Genomic DNA, 26830 nt, shown 5'->3' with positions numbered 1-26830 from the left:
GGATAGAGTTTAATTTCGGATGGTATAGAAGAGTGCAAGTTCGTAAGGGATATGCTCAGTCAGAGCCTGAGGCCTCAGAAGCTGTAGCTTTTTTGGTGTGTGTGGCCCCTACTTTATTCCAGGAGGGGTTAGGGGTACTTGTGCTGGCTAATGGCGAATGTGGTGGACTTTGGGGGGCCTCGGTGATGCCAAGCTTGGCAAGTAAGCCTTCTCCATCCTCCGGTCTTTTTAAGGTGTGTGCCACCCCATTTTTAATAGAAAGGAGGGCACAAGGACACAGCCAACGGTACCTAATGTTGTGTTCTCTCATAACTTTGGTGATTGGGGCTAGAGCTTTTCTTTTAATAAGAGTAGAAGGTGCCAGGTCCTGAAAGACTTGCAGCTTTATCCCCTCGAACTCAAGAGATTTAGCCTCTCTGGCAATTCTGCACACCTCCTCCTTGGTGCGGAAGTGGTGAAACCGGGTAATGATGTCCCTGGGGGGTCACCTTTTTGAGGCTTGCTCCGTAAAGCTCTGTGACACCGATCCAGTAATATCTCAGACTCAGGCTTGTCTGGGAAAAGATGTTCCAGCCATTTGGAGGTAAATTCCTCAGGATCGGTTATGCTTTCAGGGACTCCCCGCAGCCGGATATTACACCGCCTGTCCCGGTTTTCTGCGTCTTCCACCTTGTCCTCAAGGAGCCTGACCCTGTCATTTAGTATGGTAACTTGTTCTTGGGTCTGAGTTGTGGCAGAGATTGATTCGTCCATTTTTGTTTCTAGGGAGTCAGTGCGCTCACCCAGTGCATCTATGTCTTTCCTGAGAGCCCATAGTTCTGATCGGAAGAATTTTTTCATCTGCCCGCAAAATTCTTTTAAATCTTTGCGACGGACCACTTCTTCATCTCCCTCCTCTTCTGTGAGGGGGTCCATATTAGTGTCTTTGTTTGCCATTTGTGCAGGAGGCTCTGATTTATCGGCTGGGGGTACTGCTCTTTTCCTAAAGTTAAAGTATATTTTAATACACTTCTGAGTGTCTGGGTACAGGGGACAGAAAAGGAAAAATATTGTAGTTTTATTTCTATCTGCCTTATTCACCACACACTTTCCCTTGGACTCAGTTTGGACTCCGAGTCTCCCCTCAACCTTATATACGGTTGGGGCACCCACAAACCTTATACTAGTTGTGGGTCACCTTGGCACTAGCTGGGGTAGTCCTCTTAACCTAGGAATTCCCTCAGCTACAGGAATACATGTTTTATCCCTGTTCCCCATTCTCCTTTCTGGGATATGCTGAAGCAGGGTACTCTAGTGGTGAGTCGCGCTTGCGTTTTCAAGGGGAGATATTGCCGGGACAATGTGCCTACATGTATCCAAGAATCAGGCATGATTCCCGGGTACATTTATGGGGAACCAACAACTCCCGACCCCAACCTCCTAGGCATATTCTGTCAACGGTTCCTCTGCAAAACCGCCCTGGAAACTCATACCCTAGCAATTCCTGCTTGATTACATGCCCGGAAAGGGAAAAATACAAAAAATACTTTTAATATATACAGTATAACACAGTGATACAATGTTACTGGGTCCAAGAGCTGACTCTGGGACCTTTATACACGGATCAGGGGTAACCAAAATGGGCTTGACCTTTATTAGAGAGCCTGGTTACCCCCTCCCGTCCCAGTAGGCAGCACTATAGATATAGATATAGATAACAAGTGCTAAGGATGGTGCAAAGGGAACAGTGGTGGGACCCTAGACCCTCCCAAATAACAAAATAGAACACCCAATTGGGTTCCCAGCACTCAACAGTAAAAAAAGATATGGACAAAAAGGGATAAACCAAATAAATCTGTATTGATAAATAGAAACACCACAGGATATACTATGGTGAAGGCAAAAAGGTATAATATTTCTAATGGACATGCGGTGAAATAGACACAAAATGCAGGAACAGGTGTGTCACGGGAGACCAGGACTTTTGACACTTATTTATATTTGTACCGGGATCATTCACTAGGCAAAACAAGGTAGTAGGAACAAAATACAGTTTATTCGGGTAAACCCGTTTACAACACAATGAATACACAAAATACAGGTAAAAGTACACTTACTGGGGGGTGAAATCTAGGCTCTACTAGGTGCAGGGCGCCTGCTTCGGTAGGCTTACCCTGCCCGGGATATTCACCCGGGCTTCCTGGTCCTTTTTTCAGCTTCAGTTGCTAGCTGCGACCACTACGTTCTAAAATGACTGACTTTCCTAGCTTCAAAATGAAGCCAGTTGCTCTGTTATTCGTGACAGAGCAACTTTGAAAAGCCCACCCTAGCTTCTCGACACAAGCCACTAGATCATCTGGTTCTCTGAGTTGGCTTCCTCCTTACATACACTCTAAGCTATCCTTAGCATGGAGGTAGGAGGAGCGACCAATCTGTTACGATTGTGCTCGCCACAAACCGGGACCGGACCGCGGGGCTGAGGTGGGGTTATATAATCACCGACCTTAGTCCGGGCAGACTGATCCGGAGTGCGCAGTTCGTAGTCGTACATAGCAGGGTCAGGATTGGAGAAGGCAGCATCGTCATTATTCAAGCAGGAATTCGGCAACAGGTAGCCAGAAGTTCCCGCTTCAGCTTAGGAGCGTGAGCGCGGGAGTGGCCTCTGCGCGAGGAGCGGGCTCGGCCCATGATGCCGGTCTCAGCAGGGGGAGACAGCAGGCTGGCCGAAGTACACCACGGGGCAGCGTCGGGGAAAACCAACGCTTCAGCACAGAAGTCCAAAGCAGGCCTCTGCATGGAGAATAGCAGCAGACCTCAGGAAACGAAGGGTAACCTCTGCTAGGGGAGAATGCAGCAGGTACCAGGAACCAGTGCTGGCTAAACAACGCTTTAGCACAGGAGTCAGGATCAGGCCTCTGCGTGGAGAGTAGCAGCAGACCTCAGGATACTCAGGAAACACAGGCCTCTGCATGGAGATAGCAGCAGGCCTCAGGAACTCAGGAACTACTAACAAGAGTAGAGAGGTTAGTACACAAGGAGACAAGCCAGGCGGCTTGTGGCAGAGACAGTAACATCCAGAGAAGGATTATGCTCGGCAGAGAGGGATTGTGGGAATGCAGTACTTAAAGGCCAGCGGGACAATCTCAGGAGGAGGGTGTGAGGGCACTGCTCCAATGACTGAGTACAAGGCTAGGTTGCAGGGATAGCCCGCACAGCTGCTGTTGATTGCAAAGAGGGAATTTAGTGAGAACAATAGCACCCTGCTACGAGAAAAGCCAGGAGTGGATTCCTCACAGTACCCCCCCCCCCTTCAGGTGAGACCTCCGGGCGAACATGACCACTCATAGAGTTGGGGGACCTGGAATTGTTCCTGAACTGTCTAGGATTGGGGGTAGAGTCGTGGTCCAGCGACTCGTGGGCACTCCTTTGCGTACCCCCACCCCCTGGTGAGAACTGCGGCCAGACTGGGCCATCTATAGGTCTCAGGGACATTGAGTTGTTCCTAAAGTGCTTTAGGCGGGAAGGGGATCCAAAAACGAGCAGTTCATTGGCGAGTCCTGTTCTAGGATATGAGAGTGGTGGCACAGACATTTTTGGTATGGGGCTCGCCATGCAAAATGACTTGTAAATCCAGAGCTGTGGAGAAGGAGGCGTTTCCAGAATAGAAACGGCAGAGGTACCCCAGCTGGGTGCCCAGTCCCTAGTAATCATACCAGAGTGCGGGCCAAGAGGCACCGATAATTGATCGGGTATAACAGGGAGACCCTCCGGGCAGGCAAAGTTTTTGCTGAAGTTTGCACGTAGGATTTTGAGAGGATCCTTTCCTCCAACGATTTTCCGGGTAGTGCCAGGTATAGGTATGATAGATGACAAGGCGAGCGGTAAACCAGGTCTAGGGCCGAAATCTTGGGGTACGAACTGGGGATTTCCAACACAAGGGAAACAATAGGTACTGCAGAAGGTTCCGAGAGAGACAACCACGAGTTCGCAGCGGCAGAGAAGCAATCAGCAGTGGAGCTCCCAAATACTGTAGAACCCTCAGTGAAGGATAATATTGTCTGGGGAATGGAGATCAAGGTCCAAGGCAGCGTGTAAAGTTCTAGAGACAATAGGGGGAGAAACACCATTCTTAAAGTCATTCTGGGGTACTTCAGGGACCACCGAATGGTCATTGAAAAGAAACTGCCCTCCTGCACTGGGGATGTGGAGCGCGGCAAGGGTTACTTCAGATATGGCACCAGAGTCTGTGGAAGGTAGGCTGGTCTTTGCAGAGATTAGAACAACTGCATGGGGCTGACTACGTGCTGCAATGAACTCCAAGGGCATCATACTTGTCATAGGAGTGGGAGTAGGAATAGGCTCTGGAGCTTTAATATCTGGAACTTGAGAAACAGACAGTGCTGGGGCAGTGGAGGGGGGGAAGCCAATGTCTGGAGTAGGAAGCTCAGAGTCTGTAACAGGGACACCTGGCACTGCAGGGGCACTGGTAGTAGGAGAACTAGCGTCAGGAGCTGGTGCCTGGGAATCAGTGACGGGTACTGGGGAAGTTAGAGAGTTAATAAGCAGTAAGTTGGGACCGGGGAAACTCTTAATAGTAGAAACCTTATAAGAAAAAAAGAGTCTTATCCAAAACTGCAAGGGCCCTAACAGGGGTACTTGTCATGACAAAATCAGAAATAGGTATGTTTACTAGTGCGAAAATTCTGATAACGAAACTGCTAGTCAGTGATGTGGGTATCTGGGTTTCACTAGTGAGAAAATCAGATACATTGGAAAGTGACTTAGAATCAATCACGTGAGTTCTGGGTCTACTGGGCATGTGTGAGAAAGTACCATTAAACACAGGAGTTCTAACCTTAGCATAGATTAATCCAAAGGTTGCTGGGGTGACCTTAGAAGCCGTAAGGGGAGACTCAGAGCGTAGTAAGGGATCAGGGGCAGATAAGCTGATCTCTGAAGTGATAGCCTGATGGGCCGTAGAAGGGGGGCTAATAGCTGTTACAGGTTCCAAGGATAACTTAATGTGATTTGTGAACGGCGCTAACACACCAATAAGTGAATAAAGTGCAGTATACTTTAAATAAGTGAAAAAGGTGATCTCTAATAAATTTCTCAACCTTCCAGGAATATGTATAGATTCCTTTACGAGATAGCTTGTCCAGGGTAGGAAGGGAGCGACGATATCAGGGATACACCAAAAAAATAAAAAACATATAATAGTGCAATATATCAAGACCGCTTGGATAGCAGGAAAGCTTGGCTCTTTAGAAATGCTTACTTACAGCAGGTCAGATAAAAAACAGCATTTTCTACACCACTGGTAGAGATGGGTCTTAATCTTCTAAACCAGGACAGGTTTTCAGCAGGGAGTATACTCAGATCCGCTCTCAGACAGGAGATAGTGTATGATGAATGTCATGCAAAACAAAGGCAGACCATGGTACAGATCGATATAAAATATGTATTGGAAAAAACAATAAAAGCATAGGAATCGTACTCACAATAAGTACATTAGACATGTACACATAACGTTTTCTTTGAGGCAGGGAGGTGCCGGACCCGTGTGGTACAACTCAGCTGCTCTTCACCACTACTCGCATCAGACCGTGTGGAAGCTGGCGTCTGACGTCACATCCGGTACGGCGGTGACGACGTCCGGTCCGGTCGAGGAGCTTTGGGGGCAGGCAGTGAGGGAGCTCGGCACTTCGGGAGCCTTCAGTTCAAAGGCAGCTGAAACTGTGACTGGCTCTACGCGTTTCGTTATCAATGACAACTTCCTCAGGAGCACAAATGAATATCCCTAGTGGGTTCTTACACAATATATATAGGGTGTACCCTTAATTAGTTCAATCAATCAATTATATACACACCGGTTCTCCGAATTTTAACGGACATAACTCAGTGGCCAAAAACGACGCAAACATGGTTTTATTTATTATATTTATAAAAAACTTAATATTCAAAAATAAAAATGTATAAAAAGATATATCTTAATATATAAAATCAAAGGTTGGTACTAGCTGCGGTGAATGTGATTGGTCCGTGGCCACCCCGACTGTCATTGCCCAAGAGGTACGCCCCACTGTGACACACCGCCCACACGACTGTCATTGGCCAAAACTTACACTGACATCACTGACACACACCTACTTCACTGTCACACACTTGCACTGACAGCATACCCCCAAAGAAGTCCTTGGTAAGTTCATCTCACACTCTCACCCCTGTGTACACACACACACACACACACCTCCCTCCCGGCACTCACTTCCCTCCCGGCGGGGGGACAGGCAGTGGCCAGGCAGCCTCCGGAAGGACCCTCTTCCTCCTGCAGCTGCTCCCACCAGATGTCGCTCTCTCTTTCCTCAGGCTAGGCCTCACCTCCCTCCCCAGCGCTCACTCACCTCACCTCCCACTGTCCCCCCCCTCCTGTCTTCTGTCCCCCCCCCCTCCTGTCCACTGTGTCCCCCCCTCCTGTCCACTGCCCCCCCCTCCCTCCTGTCCACTGCCCCCCCCCCTCCTGTCCACTGTCCCTCCTTCCCTCTGGGGGGTGGGAGAGGGGGAGCACACAAATAGGGGGGAGAGGAGGGAGCAGGAAATTTAACTCACGGGCAACGCCGGGTCTCTCAGCTAGTATAAAATAAGACAATACTTCTAAGATCATGTATCTCATGATAAAACGGGAGAGAAAAAAGAAGAATGAAAGTGTGTATTAGTATTAGCACAGTTAAAATAATAAATACAAACACAATCTGCTAGTAAAATAATTTAAAAAACTTAAATAAACAGATATCTCAGTATATAAAAGAAATCAAACAGGAACCTTATCCTATTGGAGTGGTCATAGTAAGGAGACCAATCTGAGCAAGGATGGTTATACAAGAAAAGGTGCCAATTCAAAGTCAGCATTGAGACCATTGGGTATTAAGGTGTTAAGTCTGTGTATCCAATACATCTCACGCTTACTCAGATCTATATCCCTATTACGGCCCCTCCAATGTTGCAACACATTTTCTATGACAGTAAATTTTAAACCCTTAATATTTGAATTATGACACTTGGCGAAATGTTTAGAAACACTATGTGTCAGTATGCCTCTTCTAATATTACTTAGGTGTTCTAGAATACGTGTTCGGATTGCTCTTTTTGTTTTTCCCACGTATTGTAGTCCACACGGGCACTCTAATAAGTATATAACATATTCTGTATAGCAGTTAGTATATTGTTTAATTTGAAAATTTTCTTTACTCTTATTACACACAAAATTCTTTTTATCTGTTTGTTTGTGTTCGCATGCCTTGCATGTTGAACAACCAAAAAAACCCACAATGTTTTGAAACAAACCTTTATTTTTTATATTTATTTTTTTCATAGCGCTGGGAGCAACAATGTTTTTTAAATTTGGGGCTTTTTTAAAGATTATTTTAGGATGTTCTGGAAGAGAGCTATGTAGAATTGGGTCTCATTTTAAAACATGCCTAAAATAATAATAATCTTTAAAAAAGCCCCAAATTTAAAAAACATTGTTGCTCCCAGCGCTATGAAAAAAATAAATATAAAAAATAAAGGGTTGTTTCAAAACATTGTGGGTTTTTTTGGTTGTTAAACATTCAAGGCATGCGAACACAAACAAACAGATAAAAAGAATTTTGTGTGTAATAAGAGTAAAGAAAATTTTCAAATGAAACAATATACTAACTGCTATTCAGAACATGTTATATACTTATTAGAGTGCCCGTGTGGACTACAATACGTGGGGAAAACAAAAAGAACAATCCGAACACGTATTCTAGAACACCTAAGTAATATTAGAAGAGGCATACTGACACATAGTGTTTCTAAACATTTCGCCAAGTGTCATAATTCAAATATTAAGGGTTTAAAATTTACTGTCATAGAAAATGTGTTGCAACATTGGAGGGGCCGTAATAGGGATATAGATCTGAGTAAGCGTGAGATGTATTGGATACACAGACTTAACACCTTAATACCCAATGGTCTCAATGCTGACTTTGAATTGGCACCTTTTCTTGTATAACCATCCTTGCTCAGATTGGTCTCCTTACTATGACCACTCCAATAGGATAAGGTTCCTGTTTGATTTCTTTTATATACTGAGATATCTGTTTATTTAAGTTTTTTAAATTATTTTACTAGCAGATTGTGTTTGTATTTATTATTTTAACTGTGCTAATACTAATACACACTTTCATTCTTCTTTTTTCTCTCCCATTTTATCATGAGATACATGATCTTAGAAGTATTGTCTTATTTTATATATCTTTTTATACATTTTTATTTTTGAATATTAAGTTTTTTATAAATATAATAAATAAAACCATGTTTGCGTCGTTTTTGGCCACTGAGTTATGTCCGTTAAAATTCGGAGAACCGGTGTGTATATAATTGATTGATTGAACTAATTAAGGGTACACCCTATATATATTGTGTAAGAACCCACTAGGGATATTCATTTGTGCTCCTGAGGAAGTTGTCATTGATAACGAAACGCGTAGAGCCAGTCACAGTTGCAGCTGCCTTTGAACTGAAGGCTCCCGAAGTGCCGAGCTCCCTCACTGCCTGCCCCCAAAGCTCCTCGACCGGACCGGACGTCGTCACCGCCGTACCGGATGTGACGTCAGACGCCAGCTTCCACACGGTCTGATGCGAGTAGTGGTGAAGAGCAGCTGAGTTGTATCACACGGGTCTGGCACCTCCCTGCCTCAAAGAAAATGTTATGTGTACATGTCTAATGTACTTATTGTGAGTACGATTCCTATGCTTTTATTGTTTTTTCCAATACATATTTTATATCGATCTGTACCATGGTCTGCCTTTGTTTTGCATGACATTCATCATACACTATCTCCTGTCTGAGAGCGGATCTGAGTATACTCCCTGCTGAAAACCTGTCCTGGTTTAGAAGATTAAGACCCATCTCTACCAGTGGTGTAGAAAATGCTGTTTTTTATCTGACCTGCTGTAAGTAGGCATTTCGAAAGAGCCAAGCTTTCCTGCTATCCAAGCGGTCTTGATATATTGCACTATTATATGTTTTTTATTTTTTTTGGTGTATCCCTGATATCGTCGCTCCCTTCCTACCCTGGACAAGCTACAGGTTCCAAGGAGACAGACTTAGAGTCAAGGACAGGAATAGCAACACTCTGAGACAGAGGAGGAAAAGCATTGGGAACAGGCATAACAGATTGGAGAAACGGAAGTGAGCTAGGGAAGGCTGCTTCTACAACAGAAGATTTAGTAGCGGCAGGGCTTAACTCAGCGGCTGCTGGAGTACTTTTAACTACAGTAAGAGGGGACTGCAGGTTTACAAAATCAGGGGTAGAGGGAGTTTTAGATTTGAAAACCTGATCCTCCAAAAAGGAGGGGCCTGACTGTAATTGTACTAAGGGAGCAATAACAGATACGCTGGTCTCAAAAGGGGTCACTTGGGAAGGGGCATAATGTGCACTATTCGCTTTTAACCCTAGGATTTGAGAAGAGGAGAACACAGACAGTACAAGGGGGCAACCACAACTGTGCTGGTCTCTGAAGTGGGTATTTGGGAAGGAGTGTCTGGGACATCAGAAACGACTATAGATTCCAAGAAAAGGGGTCTATGCTCAGAAGCAGGGATTTCAGCTCTCTGAGTGACAGACGGGGTCAGCAAAATACCTAGGAGTGGGGATTCTGCGAACAGGCTTAGGGAAACAAACGGTTCCTGAATACTTTTAACTGGAGCCAGTATTCTTGCCGAAGGTTCAGGGGGCGCAGCCCCGAGAATTTTAGCTGAGCCAGGGGACTTATAGTAAGGAGTATCCAAAGGCTCAGCAACGTGAACATTAAGGAAGTCATTCAGTGCAACCCCTGCTGTCAAATTTGGGGATTCACACTCTGATGCTAGAAAGGACGCATTAGCCTGGGGGCAGCAAGGATATACAGGGGTCAACGCAGATAGTACCTGAGAGTCAAAAAGAGGGAGATTTGCCTCTGAAATTGGGGACACAAGGAGTTCCTCCTCTGAAGCTAAGGAGGTGTCCTTGACTGGCGGACTACCGGGATTAACCAAGGGGGACTCATAGGGCTGACCTGCAGGGGTTAATACAGAAAAAACCTCAAGGGTTAAGTCAGGCTGTGCCTGAGAATCAGAAAAAGAGAAGCTAGCCTCCGAAAGTGGGGTCATAGGGGGTTCAGCCTCTTGCCCTAGGGACCTAACATTAGTCTGCGGAATACAAGGGTTAACAATGGGGACCTCACAGAGCAGACTACCAGGGGTTAAAACAGAAATAACCTCGGGGACAGAGCTTAGAAATTCTGGGTTAGAAAGAGAGAGCAAACAGGGTTCCTTCTCTGGTGCTAGGAGAGACACACTGACCTGGGGAATGCAGGGATTTACAGTGGGGGACTCATAGGCCTGACTAGCAGGGGTTAAAACAAGAATAACCTCAGGGTCTGAACACAGGGGGGTTAACACGGGAGTAGGAACCATGGCAGCTTCTTCCTTCGCGGGCAGCGACAGGGAGATGGTTTGGCCATTCTTAGGAGGGGGTGGTACCCCCACGGGTTTAGTAACTGGGTTGGCAGAAAAGAAATTGTGATTAGAAAGTGCGTAGGCAGCGAAAAGAGGGTCTCGCTCACTTATGATTAGGTCAAAATCTTGGTACAACACACGGGCGGCATCTAGAATCTGATCTAGAGTCTTTCTATCTGAGGTAGAAATAGCAAGGTGCAGTTGGGAGTCCAGGGCCTGTTGAGACTTTCTTTCCTCTCTAAATTGCTGAGCTTTAGTAAGGAGTTCTTTACGAATCAGTCTTTCCTGAGGGGTTAAACCTTTATACATGAACGCACTCTCAGGCGGAGGCAGTCTCTCAAACAGGTATGGTCTTCCAAACAGGGACTGGTCCGCAGCCTGGGACATAGGTAAAACATTTACCAACCCCCGCCACGGCGCGGTCCGGTTTTGTGGGGCCAAGCATACTGTTACGATTGTGCTCGTCACAAACCGGGACAGGACCACGGGGCTGAGGTGGGGTTATATAATCACCGACCTTAGTCCGCGCAGACTGATCCGGAGTGCGCAGTTCGTAGTCGTACATAGCAGGGTCAGGATTGGAGAAGGCAGCATCGTCGTTATTCAAGCAGGAATTCGGCAACAGGTAGTCAGAAGTTCCCCGCTTCAGATTAGGAGCGTGAGCGCGGGAGTGGCCTCTGCGCGAGGAGCGGGCTCGGCCCATGATGCCGGTCTCAGTAGGGGGAGACAGCAGGCTGGCCGAAGTACACCACGGGGCAGCGTCGGGGAAAACCAACGCTTCAGCACAGAAGTCCAAAGCAGGCCTCTGCATGGAGAATAGCAGCAGACCTCAGGAAACGAAGGGTAACCTCTGCTAGGGGAGAATGCAGCAAGTACCAGGAACCAGTGCTGGCTAAACAACGCTTCAGCACAGGAGTCAGGATCAGGCCTCTGCGTGGAGAGTAGCAGCAGACCTTAGGATACTCAGGAAACACAGGCCTCTGCATGGAGATTAGCAGCAGGTCTCAGGGTACTCAGGCCTCTGCATGGAGATAGCAGCAGGCCACAGGATACTCAGGCCTCTGCATGGAAAGTAGCAGCAGGCCTCAGGAACTCAGGAACTACTAACGAGTGTAGAGAGGTTAGTACACAAGGAGACAAGCCAGGCGGCTTGTGGCAGAGACAGTAACGTCCAGAGAAGGATTATGCTCGGCAGAGAGGGATTGTGGGAATGCAGTACTTAAAGGCCAGCGGGACAATCTCAGGAGGAAGGTGTGAGGGCACTGCTCCAATGACTGAGTACAAGGCTAGGTTGTAGTGATAGCCCGCACAGCTGCTGTTGATTGCAAAGAGGGAATTTAGTGAGAACAACAGCACCCTGCAAGGCTACGAGAAAAGCCAGGAGTGGATTCCTCACACAATCAATGCGTGGGAACCCTATCCCACTAGCCAATAGGAATAGGGGCTCGTCATTTGGCTGACGTCAGAGGAGGGGGCGTGCTAAGCCAGCTCGGAATGCCCCGTGGGCGGGCCATATGAATTGACCAATGGGAAACACGCCGACATTCTGCCGCTTCCCCCAGTTAACCCATTGCCACCTACTGGGCAGGCTCCACTTAGTCTGGAAGACAAGTGTCCTCCCCGCAGGAGGTCTCTGTTCTCCGGACCCAGTACTCCGCCCTGCCTCGGCCACTTAGCACCCCGACACTTCTCAACATCCTGTCTCCTCTTTGAACTCTGATGTCTATCCAGACTTCCCGGCACCTACATGGATGCCCGGGCTGACTGAACAGACATTTATAGTAAAAGCACAAATGAAATAAAACATACTTTAATACATATGATAACTTGGGGAGACCCATAGCTGTAAGGGAAATAGGACCGGGATTTCTGGGCTCGAAAACCAGGGGTCTGGGGGACACTGGGCAGCCCCAGTGTAATTCAACCCACGTACCGGCAAATCATGCCTGCACGCCATGGAGAATTAGAGAACAACGGTATCTTTGGCCCCCAAACTCCTGCAAACAAAACAATTGCATTTCTACCCAAATATCCCACCTACAACTTACACATAGAAAGTTTCATGAGTCTAGGGCACAGGAAACATGAAAGTGGAAAAGCAGGGGACACTAACTTTTACATGTTATAATACCTGCCCCCTGGCTTATGGTGCTAGGTAGCTGCCAGGGGCCTGCGGTTCTCAGGAGTAACCAGATGGGCTTAACCTTTATTGTATAGCCTGGTTACCCACTTACCATCACAAGGTGTATATACAAGTGGTGAACAATCAGAAAAATGGAAGGGAGGGGCAGGAAAAAGGGGGAGAAAAAATGGGTAAATGGGAAAAAACTACATGGGAAATTAATGTAACGCAAAATAAGGGGGGCAACTTTTCAGGGTGTGAGCGCCTTCTGGCCCGTGAACATAGACCGTATGGTTCTATAGTACTTCCCTTTAACCTTCCACACACTGCTCCCTTTGCAGAATAAAAATGTATAGTACAGAATGTCTAATGTACACTTTTGGGTACTGCTGAATAGGTGGCTGATACCATCTATTAAGAATCTAGATCAGTGGTGGCCAACTTCTGTCCTCAAGAGACACCAGCAAGTCAGGTTTTCAGGATATCCCTCCTTCAGCACAGGTGGCTCAATCAGTGGCTCAGTTAATGACTGTCATATACAACCACCTGTGCTGAAGCAGGGGTATCCTTAAAACCTGACCTGTTGGTGGACCTTGAGGACTGGAGTTGGCCAACCCTGATCTAGATGGTAGATGTTTGACTGATCTTTGTCAGCTACCATTGTTACACATAGTGTAATATGTACACTACCGACACACTTTATTGAAGTGTGGTCGGTACCGCAAGCCGGGAAATCTCCCGGCTTGCTAGTGGCCGCCCCTCGGCGTGCCGCGCGTCATAGACGCGCGGTCACACGTCATCGGGAGCGTGCGCCCCCTGCACGCGTGTCCAGGGGCTCCCCGAGGGAGCCCTGGTGTCCCGCGATCGCGGGACAGCGGCAGGGGGTTCCGGGGGACCCGGCGGACCCGGCAGCGGTAGGGAGAGCGCCCCGATCGGAGGGCGCTCTTCCGCTGCTTCGGCGCGCGCCCGTCACACTCGGGCGCGCGCCAGGCTACTGCTGCGGCACAGAACGGGCAAATGCTCGAATAAACTGTGCCGCAGCAGTATATACATTAAATCTCAGGAGATATTTTTATCTCAATTTAGGAGTGCCTCTTGAACCAAGTTTTCTGAGTCTCTTTTCTAAACAGCCTGGGAGAAACCAGGTCACAGAAAATCCGTGGGGTATCCTCACTGACCTCCTGCATGGAGTTCACACAAGGTCAGCTCACAATGGTAAACCAGATCAGAGGTAAACATGATCGACAATGAAATCCCCGCAGTGTAAAGCAGTGATACGTATGGCTACACACAGCTAATCATTTCAAGGATCAGTTCCATGTGTGACCAGAGTGACCTAATGCCATGTTCATGGATAAGGGGGCTAGTCCCATGTGGGATCAAAATGACCTAAAGTGACATACAGTATACACATGATAGATGACATAGTGTGTGTATATAATAAGAGTCTGCACGGTGAAAGAACTATGGGGGCTATGCACTAAGCTCCGTTAAGTCACTTTTAGAGCGCAAAGTGCCCTTCGATCATGATTTTTTGCTCGACCCGATGCACTAAGCAACGCAAACAGGCACTTTGCGATCTAAAAATGACTTTTTTCTGGAATTTTTTCTAAGTCCAACTTTGCTCGTTCGCAACCCTGTTTGCGTGAAATTCTGCCCTTAAGCGGGATGCACTAAGCAACGCAACCTTAGCGTACGCGAAAGTTGCGTTGATCAGAACACGCCAGGTTAGAGTAGACGCAAAGAAATCTGGACTTAGAAAAAAATCTTGCTTTTTATTTTTGCATGCGCAAAACCCATACAGCAGGCCAGCGGGTGTCCCCGGCTGACCCCGCGGGTGTCCCCGGCTGACCCCGCGGGGGTCCCCGAGGGAGCCCGGGGGTCACGCGGGTGTCCCCAGCTGACCCCGCAGGTGTCCGGGGGTCCCCGGCTCACCATTCGGGGGTCCCCGCGGGAGTGCGGGAGTCCCTGCAGGAGTCCGGGAGTCCCCGCGGGAGTCCCGGGGTACCCGCGGGCCTGCGGTACCAATGTTGCACCTCCAAAAATAATAAACAATAATTATAACTAAATACACCCCCTAACACATACTATACAGTAATGGCCAAAATTACTATTATCCAAATATGGATAATAATGCATTGGGCCATTTTAAATACATATAACATTCAATAAATACAGTCAAAACATTTTACACTTACCTTTTACAGGCACCCACGATGAAGGCCGTCTTCATCCTAATCTTCATTCTGCCCATGCCCCTACGGTGCTGCAAAACATGCACAACAATTACAATAGCCAATGTAATGTCCCCTAACCCCTTAATCACCATAGCGGTTTTTAACCGCTACAGTCATTAAGGGGTTAACCCACCCTCACCCACCACTCGGGAGGCCTACATACCCTCCCACACTAACCCCCCACCCTGTGAGGCCTCACCACCCTCACCCACTACCCACAAGGGAGGCCTACCCACATACCCTTGGGGCCAATACCCCTTCCCCCCACCCCCAGTACCCACAATAAAAACAACACACTGCCCCACAATAAACATCATTCTATTTATTAAATACATAACCCACCCCCTGTGCCCCCCCATAAATACATGATTTATCCTTTTACATACAGGGTTCATACCCCAGCCCCACGCAAGTCCCTGGTGGGTCACCTGACAGACCTACAGGGTACCAGCAACTTGTTTCACACAGGTTCTGGAGGCCTGTTAGTGGGTCCTGCCAAGTGCCATGGCCCCCAGGTGGTCTCCACGGGTCACCGTGGGCCACAATTGGGTCCCCACGGTAGGCCCGCGGATGTCTGGGAGCCCCGGGTCAGACCCACAGGTGTCTGCGGGGCCTCGGGTGGTTCTCACGGGGGTCTGGGGAACTCACAAGTGCTCACAACGGGTCCGCAGTGCCCCCACGGATGTGGGACCACCGGTTCTTCCCCGCACACTACGGGTCCGCGGTGCCCCCACAGATGTGAGGCCACCGGTTCTTCCCCGCAGGTGTCACCCGTGGAACCACCAGCCTGATACCCGTGAGATACCCGAGGATACCGCAGGTGGTCTCCAGAGGTCTCTAGCAGAACCAAGGAACCAACCCTGAATGTAAAATAAATAAACCTGGCCTATACATTCAATACATACACCCCCCCCCCCCCCAACACCTACAGTACAATATTGTGCAAAATAACTATTATCCAGATATGGATAATAGATTATTTGCCCATTATTAAACACATAAAACATGCATAAATCAAAACATGCATTTTTAATCTTAAAATCACCACATTGCATGTTAAAATAAATCCAGCAGCCATTGTAAATATAAACTAACAAAAATGCGGCTACACAAATGTCTATGAAATGTCACACAATTGCATAGAGTGTACATGATGCAATTAATCTGTGCATCATGTAACACTATGCAAAATATATATAACAATAAAATACACTGTGAACAATGTCCCCTAACCACCAATACCATCCTGAAAATCAATTAGAAACTAACCTACACCAATACAATTAGCATCAATCAATTAATCAATTTCCTCAAACAATTAAAATACAATACAAATCAATTATACAATTCCCTATTCAATTGCTAAAGCCAAACCATTGCCAAAACAATGGCTTTGGATGGCTGTCAACCTGTTCCTGGAGGTCGGCGTCGAGGAATCCCCATTGAAATGAATGGCTCCATTGACTTACAATGGGGAACCGCCGCTCCTTCTCTCGGGCGCCACCTGCTGGTCTTCTATGGAAATGGGCCCAAACCGCCGGATTCGGCATAGGATTGAATGGAGCTGCAATGGCGACCTATGGGAAACTGCAAAATGGAGCCTGAAAAGGCGGGAACAAGGAACAAAGAGCTATAATCACTTCCTAACTATTAACCGTTCTCCTCCTGAACGGATCCCAGTGTGTGTGTTGGTGCAGACACTGGAATGGTGACAATACATTATTACAGGGGAATGCACATTTGGATGTTGCAGCAAGGTAAAACCACATTCCTGGACCGCCGTCCAGTTAACCCCTTGCCTCCCTGGTGAGGTCAGGGGGGTGGCCATATGGGGTGCAACCCCTTTAATACCGGGCCAATCCCCCTCTCCCTCTACAATGTGATGGTATTCTCAAGGTTAAAATACAAAAGGGACTTTTTACAGCTCCTAGACTCTCACAACCAGGTGTTTATAAATAAGAGCATGAGCAAATACTTCAAATACAAAGATTTTTCTAATTGGTAATGATTTGTAATGCAATGTTTACCCAATTATTCTGCCACAAGTGTTTACATTTCAAACGATAAATATTTTGTGGTGAAGTAAGCTAATTTGTTATTTATAACCATTAAAACACACATATATCCAACAATACATACTGAATATGTTTGTATACATCTACTCAACAAATACTATATATATATATACACATTGGTAAAACCACACTTGCACCGCTCCTCCATCAGGAAGGCATTACTTGACAGTACGAATAATGAGGATCTCAAACTGCAACCGGTAGCGAGACATTTTAAAGATCACAAGCATAGCTTGGCAACGCTACGATGCATGCCCATCATGCAAGCACATGCTGGCCCCCGTGGAGGAGACAGGGGCAAATTGCTGTTACAACTTGAAACTCGCATGATTTTTGAACTGAACACAATGGCTCCGCGAGGACTAAATGAAGATTTCAAATTAGGATGTTTTTTGTGATTGCATCTTTTGAATTATTGTTCTGTGTCCTTTTCTCTTCATTAATGCATAGAAGCTCATAATTAGGTTTCCATTGCCGGGACTTTGCATTATTGTTCCCCAATGGTGCAGTACTGAATATTAATATTTAACCAGTATGCCATTTACAATTGCCTAATTTATATGCATGTTTTTGCTCTACCTCCTCCTTTCCCTTGTTATCCTTCCCTCCCCTTGCCCTCCCTCCCCTTGCCATCTAAACAGTCACCCTCAACTCTGGAAATTGTTTTTATTCCCCTTATGTGTTGATTCACTTGTTCCTTCACTGTCATTTTCTTTAGGGAGCTGCCACACTGATGCAATTGACACTGAATGGGGTACCAGATCGTCGTGACACTCTGGTGCTGTCACAGAGCCTTGCACATGCGCAACTTTACTTTGAGCTGACTTCCCAGGACTTTATGACGCCACACATGCGTTTCCTAGCAACATTGGACGCTAGGATTTTTTTGTCCACCGGGGGAGCCTGTACTCATCTGCCCATGTGAGATAGCATACATTGCTCTGTCTCCTGATTTCCAAGATGGCCGCCGTACTACCTCATACACTGATTGCACTCGTGGAGCTCCAGGATTGTACAATTAGCTGCCTCTAATTGTCCTCACATGGTGAACTATGGGGTATATATGTTCTCTGGGTGTCATTGTCTGGTAGCACCCCCCTGAGGAAGGTCCTGCCTAGGACCGAAACGTTGGGTTTATAGTGTGCTGTTTTGTAACTGCTAATACATGTCTTTTTGCTTTATCTGAGTGTTGCTGCTTTTGTGCCTTTTCTTATGGGAAGACAGGGTTTCTATATTGATTTCTATGGAGCATGCACCTTGACTTTACATTTGTTGCTTGGAGTGCTGGCTGCTGCTTTTTGTTGTACATATATATATGAGCTGAGCACCCTGATTTGTGTTTTGCTCACTGAGTTGTGGTGCAGTCTGACTCAGTGACTATATTGTGGTTCTTACTGCTTAATATATTTCTAGATAGATATCATAGAGATTGTATGTTATGGAAGAATTTCCAGATGTGGGGGGTCTGTTTTCATCTATATCAGATACTTTGTGTTATAGTGAGACTGATATTTCTAGGATCAGGTATACAGATTCGATAGAGGACATTTTTGGCACAGAAAAAGTTTCTGATATTTTTAATGATTTGCTTAAACTGAGCAAGAGGGAAGTTGATTTTTTCCTTCATGGTGCAACCCTCTCTCACTATCACCGTGAGAAACTGTTACCAAGAGGGTTCCGCATTAAGAATCAGCCAACTATTGGACGTTCTGATCCAGAATTTTGTAAACGCTGGATCAGTATTCTCAATAAATGTTCATTGGATCTGATAATATTGGTCATTGAACAATCTACTAAAGAATTGAACCGCATTAGAGCTGAGATTGCCACCATTAAAACAAAAAATGATCGTGCCCTGACCGCTGACAAAGAGGTTAATTGGACTGACAAACTACAAGTAGCAGTCGACGCCTATAGAGAAAGCCTCATCACATACAAACGTGAGAAACTGAAACAAGTTACCACAGACTATAAGGAACGGCACGTCTATAAATGGTTGTTGGGCATCAGTGAGACGATTCCAGGGAGACCAGGCCAAAGACGGAAGAACACAAGGGGAAGACGCGCAGGCACCACGGGGAGTGCGTACAACACTAGTGATACTGATCACTCGGACAACCAAGATACTGCTCGCACGGATCCTTTTTTAGGACAAGGGGGTGTAATACATCAGAAACCCCCACCCCACGACCCAGACGCTGGCGAAAGACCCGCAGGGGCGGCGGCCGCAGCAACAAGATTTCTTCCAAGGCAATCAAAGGACAGAGGGGTCCAGAAGGCCAAGAAGTGAAGGACGTAGTGTATAACATCTCTTCCTACATGTTAACACCATCGGAAAAGAGTGTCCTTGAAAAGGGCTTATCATTTGTGTCAACACATACACTGGACCCATTTGACTGGGAGGTAGATCTATACAGGCTCAATAGACGCCTTCGCTTGAAGGACTTCTTCTGCAGATATCAGCGAGACGACTCTACGCTTAATGAAGAAAATCGGACAACACAACCTTTCAAACAGGTGAGCTCTTTTGACCCCCAGGTTCATAATCCCAACATCATGACATTCATTAGTCTGGTGGAAGCGGATACCAGGGATGCTGTTAAAAATAAAAAAAGAAGCTTTTTTAACCTCACCAAAGAGGAGCACCTTGCAATCAAGTCACTTAAGGATAATACAGCAATCATTATCAAGTCAGCGGACAAAGGGGGGGGCATAGTTGTGATGGACTATGAACAATATAGAGCAGAAATAATGCGGCAACTTAATGTATGCTTGCATTACAAAGCACTAAAAGGTGATCCCACCCACATTTATAAAAAAGAGATTGATACCATTATACAACTTGGCATTAACAATAGGTGGATATCGGAGGAAACAGGGAAATTCTTAACACAGGAATTCCCGATCACTCCAGTGATATACATTTTACCCAAAGTGCATAAATCTTTGACCTCTCCACCAGGGAGACCCATCATTGCGGCGATGGGCTCCCTATGTCACCCCCTCTCTCAGTATATTGACTTTCATCTACAGCCGATTGTGGTCAGTACGCCAAGCTATATAAAAGACACCACTGACTTTATCAATAAATTGGACGCCTTGGATTTTGACCTTACTAACTGCCTCTTGGTCACATTGGACGTTTCGAGCCTTTATACGAATATTGGGCATGCTGAGGGTATGGAAGCAGTAAAGGATCATTTAGACAAATTCATTGGCTATACTGGTCCGCCAATAGAATTTTTACTTCTGCTTATAGACATTGTGCTCCATAAGAATTTTTTCAAATTTGAGAAAAAATTCTTTCTACAATGTATGGGCACAGCGATGGGGTCTAACATGGCCCCATCGTATGCCAATCTGTTTATGTCCCAATATGAACAAACCCATATCCTGTATGATTCCCCATATGCTAATAATATCAGGACATATATGAGATATATTGACGATCTGTTCCTGATATGGGATGGCTCTGAAGCAGACCTGTTGCAATTTTTGGAATACCTGAATTCTATTCCGTCAAACATAAGATTTACCCTCAACTACAGTAATGAGCAGATCGTTTTTCTTGACACTGTTGTTTACAAGGGACCTACCCGGCTGCTGACGAAGATTCATCATAAAGCAACGGACAGAAATACCCTACTTCTGGCCAGTAGTCACCACCCTGATGCTCTGAAGAAGGGGTTGCCGTATTCTCAATTTCTTAGGGTCTTGAGGATCACCAGTAGGAGTGACGAGTGTGAGGAAGCGCTACAGTGTATGACACACAGGTTCCTTGCAAGAGGTTATAACCACAAAGAGGTCAAAGAGGCCTTAGCCAAGGCAAGAAGGTTTTCCCGTGATCAACTCCTCAAACCAACCATCCAAACCAGCACTTCAGATCGTTTTGGGATTAATACCACTTTTAGTACTTCATCATGTACTATTCGTAGAAGTATCACGAAACACTGGCACATCTTGGAAAACGACAAAAGAATTGGGAAAACCTTCACCAAACCACCATTATTCTGTTACCGCAGGGGCCGAAACATAGGTGACCTATTGACACAGGCAGATCCGGTATCCAAGTATGCCAGCCCTACGAATTGGCTCTCCAAAACTCCCGGTGTACACAAATGTCATGGCTGTATAAACTGTCAACACATGATATTGGGGAAAAGCTTTGTCCATCCACACAGTGGAAAAGCCATTAAAATAAAGGATTACATGAACTGTGAGAGTAAATTCGTTGTATACATCATCCGGTGTCCATGTGACCTGTATTATATTGGTAAAACCACACGTATGTTGAAGGAGCGTATGAGCTTGCACCGCTCCTCCATCAGGAAGGCATTACTTGACAGTACGAATAATGAGGATCTCAAACTGCAACCGGTAGCGAGACATTTTAAAGATCACAAGCATAGCTTGGCAACGCTACGATGCATGCCCATCATGCAAGCACATGCTGGCCCCCGTGGAGGAGACAGGGGCAAATTGCTGTTACAACTTGAAACTCGCATGATTTTTGAACTGAACACAATGGCTCCGCGAGGACTAAATGAAGATTTCAAATTAGGATGTTTTTTGTGATTGCATCTTTTGAATTATTGTTCTGTGTCCTTTTCTCTTCATTAATGCATAGAAGCTCATAATTAGGTTTCCATTGCCGGGACTTTGCATTATTGTTCCCCAATGGTGCAGTACTGAATATTAATATTTAACCAGTATGCCATTTACAATTGCCTAATTTATATGCATGTTTTTGCTCTACCTCCTCCTTTCCCTTGTTATCCTTCCCTCCCCTTGCCCTCCCTCCCCTTGCCATCTAAACAGTCACCCTCAACTCTGGAAATTGTTTTTATTCCCCTTATGTGTTGATTCACTTGTTCCTTCACTGTCATTTTCTTTAGGGAGCTGCCACACTGATGCAATTGACACTGAATGGGGTACCAGATCGGCGTGACACTCTGGTGCTGTCACAGAGCCTTGCACATGCGCAACTTTACTTTGAGCTGACTTCCCAGGACTTTATGACGCCACACATGCGTTTCCTAGCAACATTGGACGCTAGGATTTTTTTTGTCCACCGGGGGAGCCTGTACTCATCTGCCCATGTGAGATAGCATACATTGCTCTGTCTCCTGATTTCCAAGATGGCCGCCGTACTACCTCATACACTGATTGCACTCGTGGAGCTCCAGGATTGTACAATTAGCTGCCTCTAATTGTCCTCACATGGTGAACTATGGGGTATATATGTTCTCTGGGTGTCATTGTCTGGTAGCACCCCCCTGAGGAAGGTCCTGCCTAGGACCGAAACGTTGGGTTTATAGTGTGCTGTTTTGTAACTGCTAATACATGTCTTTTTGCTTTATCTGAGTGTTGCTGCTTTTGTGCCTTTTCTTATGGGAAGACAGGGTTTCTATATTGATTTCTATGGAGCATGCACCTTGACTTTACATTTGTTGCTTGGAGTGCTGGCTGCTGCTTTTTGTTGTTATATATATATATATATATATATATATAGTGTTCGACAAACCTATATTTTCACGCCCCGGGCGAGTGGATTTAACATTGTGGCGAGCTCCTATTGGCCCAAGCAGCACACGTTTGGTACTAGGTGGCGAGTAGATTTTTTTGTTCGGCGAGTAGATTTTTTGGTGATTTGTCGACCACTGTATATATATATTTTGTTCTGTGTGTTCTATGTCAAAAATCTATGTATGTTGCTTTCTAGCCATCTATATATAGATATAATATATATTTGCATGAAGTTTCTATATAATCTGTATACAGTATACAGATATATCTAAATACATATCTGTATAGAGAATAATCTCACTATACAGAGACTACTCTGTATATAGAGAGAGACTACTCTGTATATAGAGAGAGACTACTCTGTATATAGAGAGAGACTACTCTGTATATAGAGAGACTACTCTGTATATAGAGAGAGACTACTCTGTATATAGAGAGAGACTACTCTGTATATAGAGAGAGACTACTCTGTATATAGAGAGACTACTCTGTATATAGAGAGAGACTACTCTGTATATAGAGAGAGACTACTCTGTATATAGAGACTACTCTGTATATAGAGACTACTCTGTATATAGAGACTACTCTGTATATAGAGAGAGACTACTCTGTATATAGAGAGAGACTACTCTGTGTATAGAAACAGGTAGAGGAATGGCAGTGCACTGCCAAAAAGATCAGGAGGAGGCTCACGGTTGCAACAGCAAAAAAATGTTTTAATGCATAAAAAAGATTGGACTAAATGTTCCCCCTAGCCACAGCAGTGGTCCACCAACGCGTTTCGGGCTCTATGCCCTTTCTCAAGGTGTGAGCCCGAAACGCGTTGGTGGACCACTGCTGTGGCTAGGGGGGACATTTAGTCCAATCTTTTTTATGCATTAAAACATTTTTTTGCTGTTGCAACCGTGAGCCTCCTCCTGGTCTTTTTGGCAGTGCACTGCCATTCCTCTACCTGTTCCTGCTGCATCATCTGATGGACTGCATACCATTCATGCTACTGCTGTATGATACTCCTGGAAACAAAAAGTGAGTTTTTTTCTATGGGTTGCCATACCCTGTTATTCTCACTATATGGGACTCAGATTGTACTAATTATCAGTGGTGCCAGTGGCATTAGGTACTAGTCCCCTAACCCTATTAGGGCAACTTTATTGTATATATCCAGTATATTGGGAGTTTTTCTACAGCAGACGTTATAAATATAAGGACTTGTTTTTCTGATGCACTGGCGTCCTATACATACTCTGTATATAGAGACTACTCTGTGTATAGAGCGAGACTACTCTGTGTATAGAGAGAGACTACTCTGTGTATAGGGAGAGACTACTCTGTATATAGAGAGAGACTACTCTGTATATAGAGAGAGACTACTCTGTATATAGAGAGACTACTCTGTATATAGAGACTACTCTGTATATAGAGACTACTCTGTATATAGGGAGAGACTACTCTGTATATAGAGAGAGACTACTCTGTGTATAGAGAGAGACTACTCTGTGTAGAGAGAGACTACTCTGTGTATAGAGAGAGACTACTTTGTATATAAAGAGAGACATGTCTATCTATATATGTCAATGTATCTGTATAGCTATAGAGAAGAGATTTATACACACACTAATATATATATACATATATGTATACATACATACATATATATGTACACATATATCTATATATATCTATATATATACACATACATTCATTCATACTACATGTAAGCCACAAAACACATATAAAAAAAATTCTACACATACATACACACATACATTCATACCTTGTTAGTTCACAAAGTAGAATGAGAATGACATTCATACATAAAGTTAACATGTTTTCTTTTATAATGACCTTCATATATTATGTACATAGTATTTTTATTAATATTTTAAATGTGTATGTACTTATTACATATAATGTTAAGTGTATCAACTTTTGTACACAGTGTAATAGAATTACAATTCAATAATTATCTATGTTCAAGTACTAATGTAGATTAATTTTCAAAACATAAATTTGAGTAATATGACATACAATTTGTCTATGGAAAAACGACATTTGTCTTAAATTGTTATGGACATTTGTCTATTATAATCTTTACATAATTAGCATTTTTGTTTAACAACCAAAAATGTGTAATAATGTAAAAACATTTATTAATGGACAAATGATTCTGAATTCTATCTAATTTCACCTTCACAACACATTAAAAACACAACTATAAAATATGTATGCATTTGTTGGCACAACAACAACAACAACAACAACAACAACACAAATATTCATAGAAAAAATCATGTGTTTATTTTTTTGATTTTTTGATTTGTGACCGAGTAACTGGCCTGTTTGGCTCCCTTTCAGTTTTTCGTGGCCTACCTCCTCTGTTACTTGTCGTGGTTTTCTGGGTCATGACTGCTGCACTTTGTGGCTGGACAATTGCTGCTGCACTTTGTGGCTGGGTATAGACTGGAAGAGTTTGTGGCTGGTTAAACACAGGTGCACTTTGGGCCTGGGTATAGACAGGTGCACTTTGTGCCTGGGTAGAGACAGGTGCACTTTGTGCCTGGGTATAGACTGGAAGAGTTTGTGGCTGGTTAAAGACAGGTACACTTTGGGCCTGGGTATAGACAGGTGCACTTTGTGCCTGGGTATAGACTGGAGCACTTTGTGGCTGGGTATAGACTGGAATAGTTTGTGGCTGGTTAAAGACAGGTGCACCTTGTGCCTGGGTATAGACTGGAGCACTTTGTGCCTGGGTATAGACTGGTGCACTTTGTGCCTGGGTATAGACTGGAAGAGTTTGTGGCTGGTTAAAGACAGGTGCACCTTGTGCCTGGGTATAGACTGGAGCACTTTGTGCCTGGGTATAGACTGGAGCACCTTGTGCCTGGGTATAGACTGGAGCACCTTGTGCCTGGGTATAGACTGGAGCACTTTGTGGCTGGGTATAGACTGGAAGAGTTTGTGGCTGGTTAAAGACAGGGGCACCTTGTGCCTGGATATAGACTGGAGCACTTTGTGCCTGGGTATAGACTGGAGCACTTTGTGCCTGGGTATAGACTGGAAGAGTTTGTGGCTGGTTAAAGACAGGTGCACCTTGTGCCTGGGTATAGACAGGAGCAGTTTTTGTCAATGTTTTACAGACAAAGGAAGTTTTTTCTGTTTGTGTAGTTGATCATTTTCTTTTTTTTGACCTTATTTCAGGTGCCTCTTCAAGAATTTAATCTGTACTAGATGTCTGCATTGCTTCAACCATCGTTGGGGATTCAAGATGAAAGCTTCTTACTTCAGAGAAGTCATCATTGGATGAAAGTTGCACATCAGTTTGTGGTGACAAAACGCCACCATAGAAAGAGCCATCATTGTTTGCGCTAAAGTGGCCTTCATTTGCTGTCGACTTTGTCTGAAGTTGATTCCCTTGTATTAGAGCAGGCCTGCACAACATACGGCCCGCGGGCCGCATGTGGCCCGCCTGGCCTCTCTGTGCAGCCCGCGATGACTTCGGCCGGGCGCCAGTTAATTAATTAAATAAATAAAAGTTAAAAAAAAAGTTTTAAAAAATGGCGGCGATTCATCCCCCCCTCCTCTTCCCTCCCTCCTCCCTCCCTCCCCGCCCCCGGGTTTTGCGGTGCGCGGGGGCAGCAGCAGCATGAGGAGGATACGGCAGCCGTGAGTATTTTTTTTTTCAATAGCGGGGGGTGGGTTGGAGGTCAGAGCATGCCAGGGGCGGGGCTTAGTACCGGGGAGGAGAGGATGTGCTGATCTAAGAGAGGTGTGTGTGTGTGTGTGTGTGTGTGTGTGTGTGTGTGTGCGTGCGTGCGTGTGTGTGTGTGTAAAACGGGCTGGTGGGGTCTGGGTGTGAAAAATGGGCTGGTGGGGGGTGGGTGTGAAAAACGGGCTGGTGGGGGGTGGGTGTGAAAAACGGGCTGGTTGGGGGGTGGGTGTGAAAAACGGGCTGGTGCAGAGGTGGGGGTGTGGGCTGCTGACGTGTGAGGGGGGGCTGCTGACATGTGAGGGGGGGCTGCTGACATGTGAGGGGGGGCTGCTGACATGTGAGGTGCAGGGGGGGAGAGAGTGTCATACTGAGGGGAGGGGGAAAGAGTGTCATATTGAGAGGAGGGGGAGAGTGTCATATTGAGGGGAGGGGGAGAGTGTGTCATATTGAGGGGAGGGGAAGAGTGTCATATTGAGGGGATTGGGAGAGAGTGTCATATTGAGGGGAGGGGGAAAGTGTCATATTGAGAGGAGGGGGAGAGAGTGTCATATTGAGGGGAGGGGGAGAGTGTCATATTGAGGGGAGTGGGAGAGAGTCATATTGAGAGGAGGGGGAGAGAGTCATATTGAGAGGAGGGGGAGAAAGTGTCATTTA

At 45.6% G+C, this 26830-nt stretch overlaps 1 protein-coding gene across 1 annotated transcript; it reads left to right on the top strand.

The window, feature by feature from the left end:
- The first annotated feature begins 20265 nt into the window (after positions 1–20265).
- Positions 20266–26152, top strand: LOC142494549 (uncharacterized). Its single transcript, XM_075599017.1, has 2 exons — positions 20266–22164; positions 25666–26152. The coding sequence occupies exon 1, from the start codon at positions 20269–20271 to the stop codon at positions 21514–21516; it is 1248 nt and encodes a 415-aa protein (XP_075455132.1). The 5' UTR covers positions 20266–20268; the 3' UTR covers positions 21517–22164; positions 25666–26152.
- Positions 26153–26830: the final 678 nt, after the last annotated feature.

The sequence above is a fragment of the Ascaphus truei genome, chromosome 5, assembly GCF_040206685.1.
Source record: "Ascaphus truei isolate aAscTru1 chromosome 5, aAscTru1.hap1, whole genome shotgun sequence".
In the NCBI taxonomy this organism is placed as follows: Eukaryota; Metazoa; Chordata; class Amphibia; order Anura; family Ascaphidae; genus Ascaphus; species Ascaphus truei.
Note: the sequence above shows the minus strand (reverse complement) of the source record. Positions and strands in the feature narration are given on the sequence as shown.

Bases quoted from the DNA above. Each gene is read 5' to 3' on its own strand.
- LOC142494549 (XM_075599017.1), top strand. From the start codon at position 20,269: ATGGGGTCTAACATGGCCCCATCGTATGCCAATCTGTTTATGTCCCAA.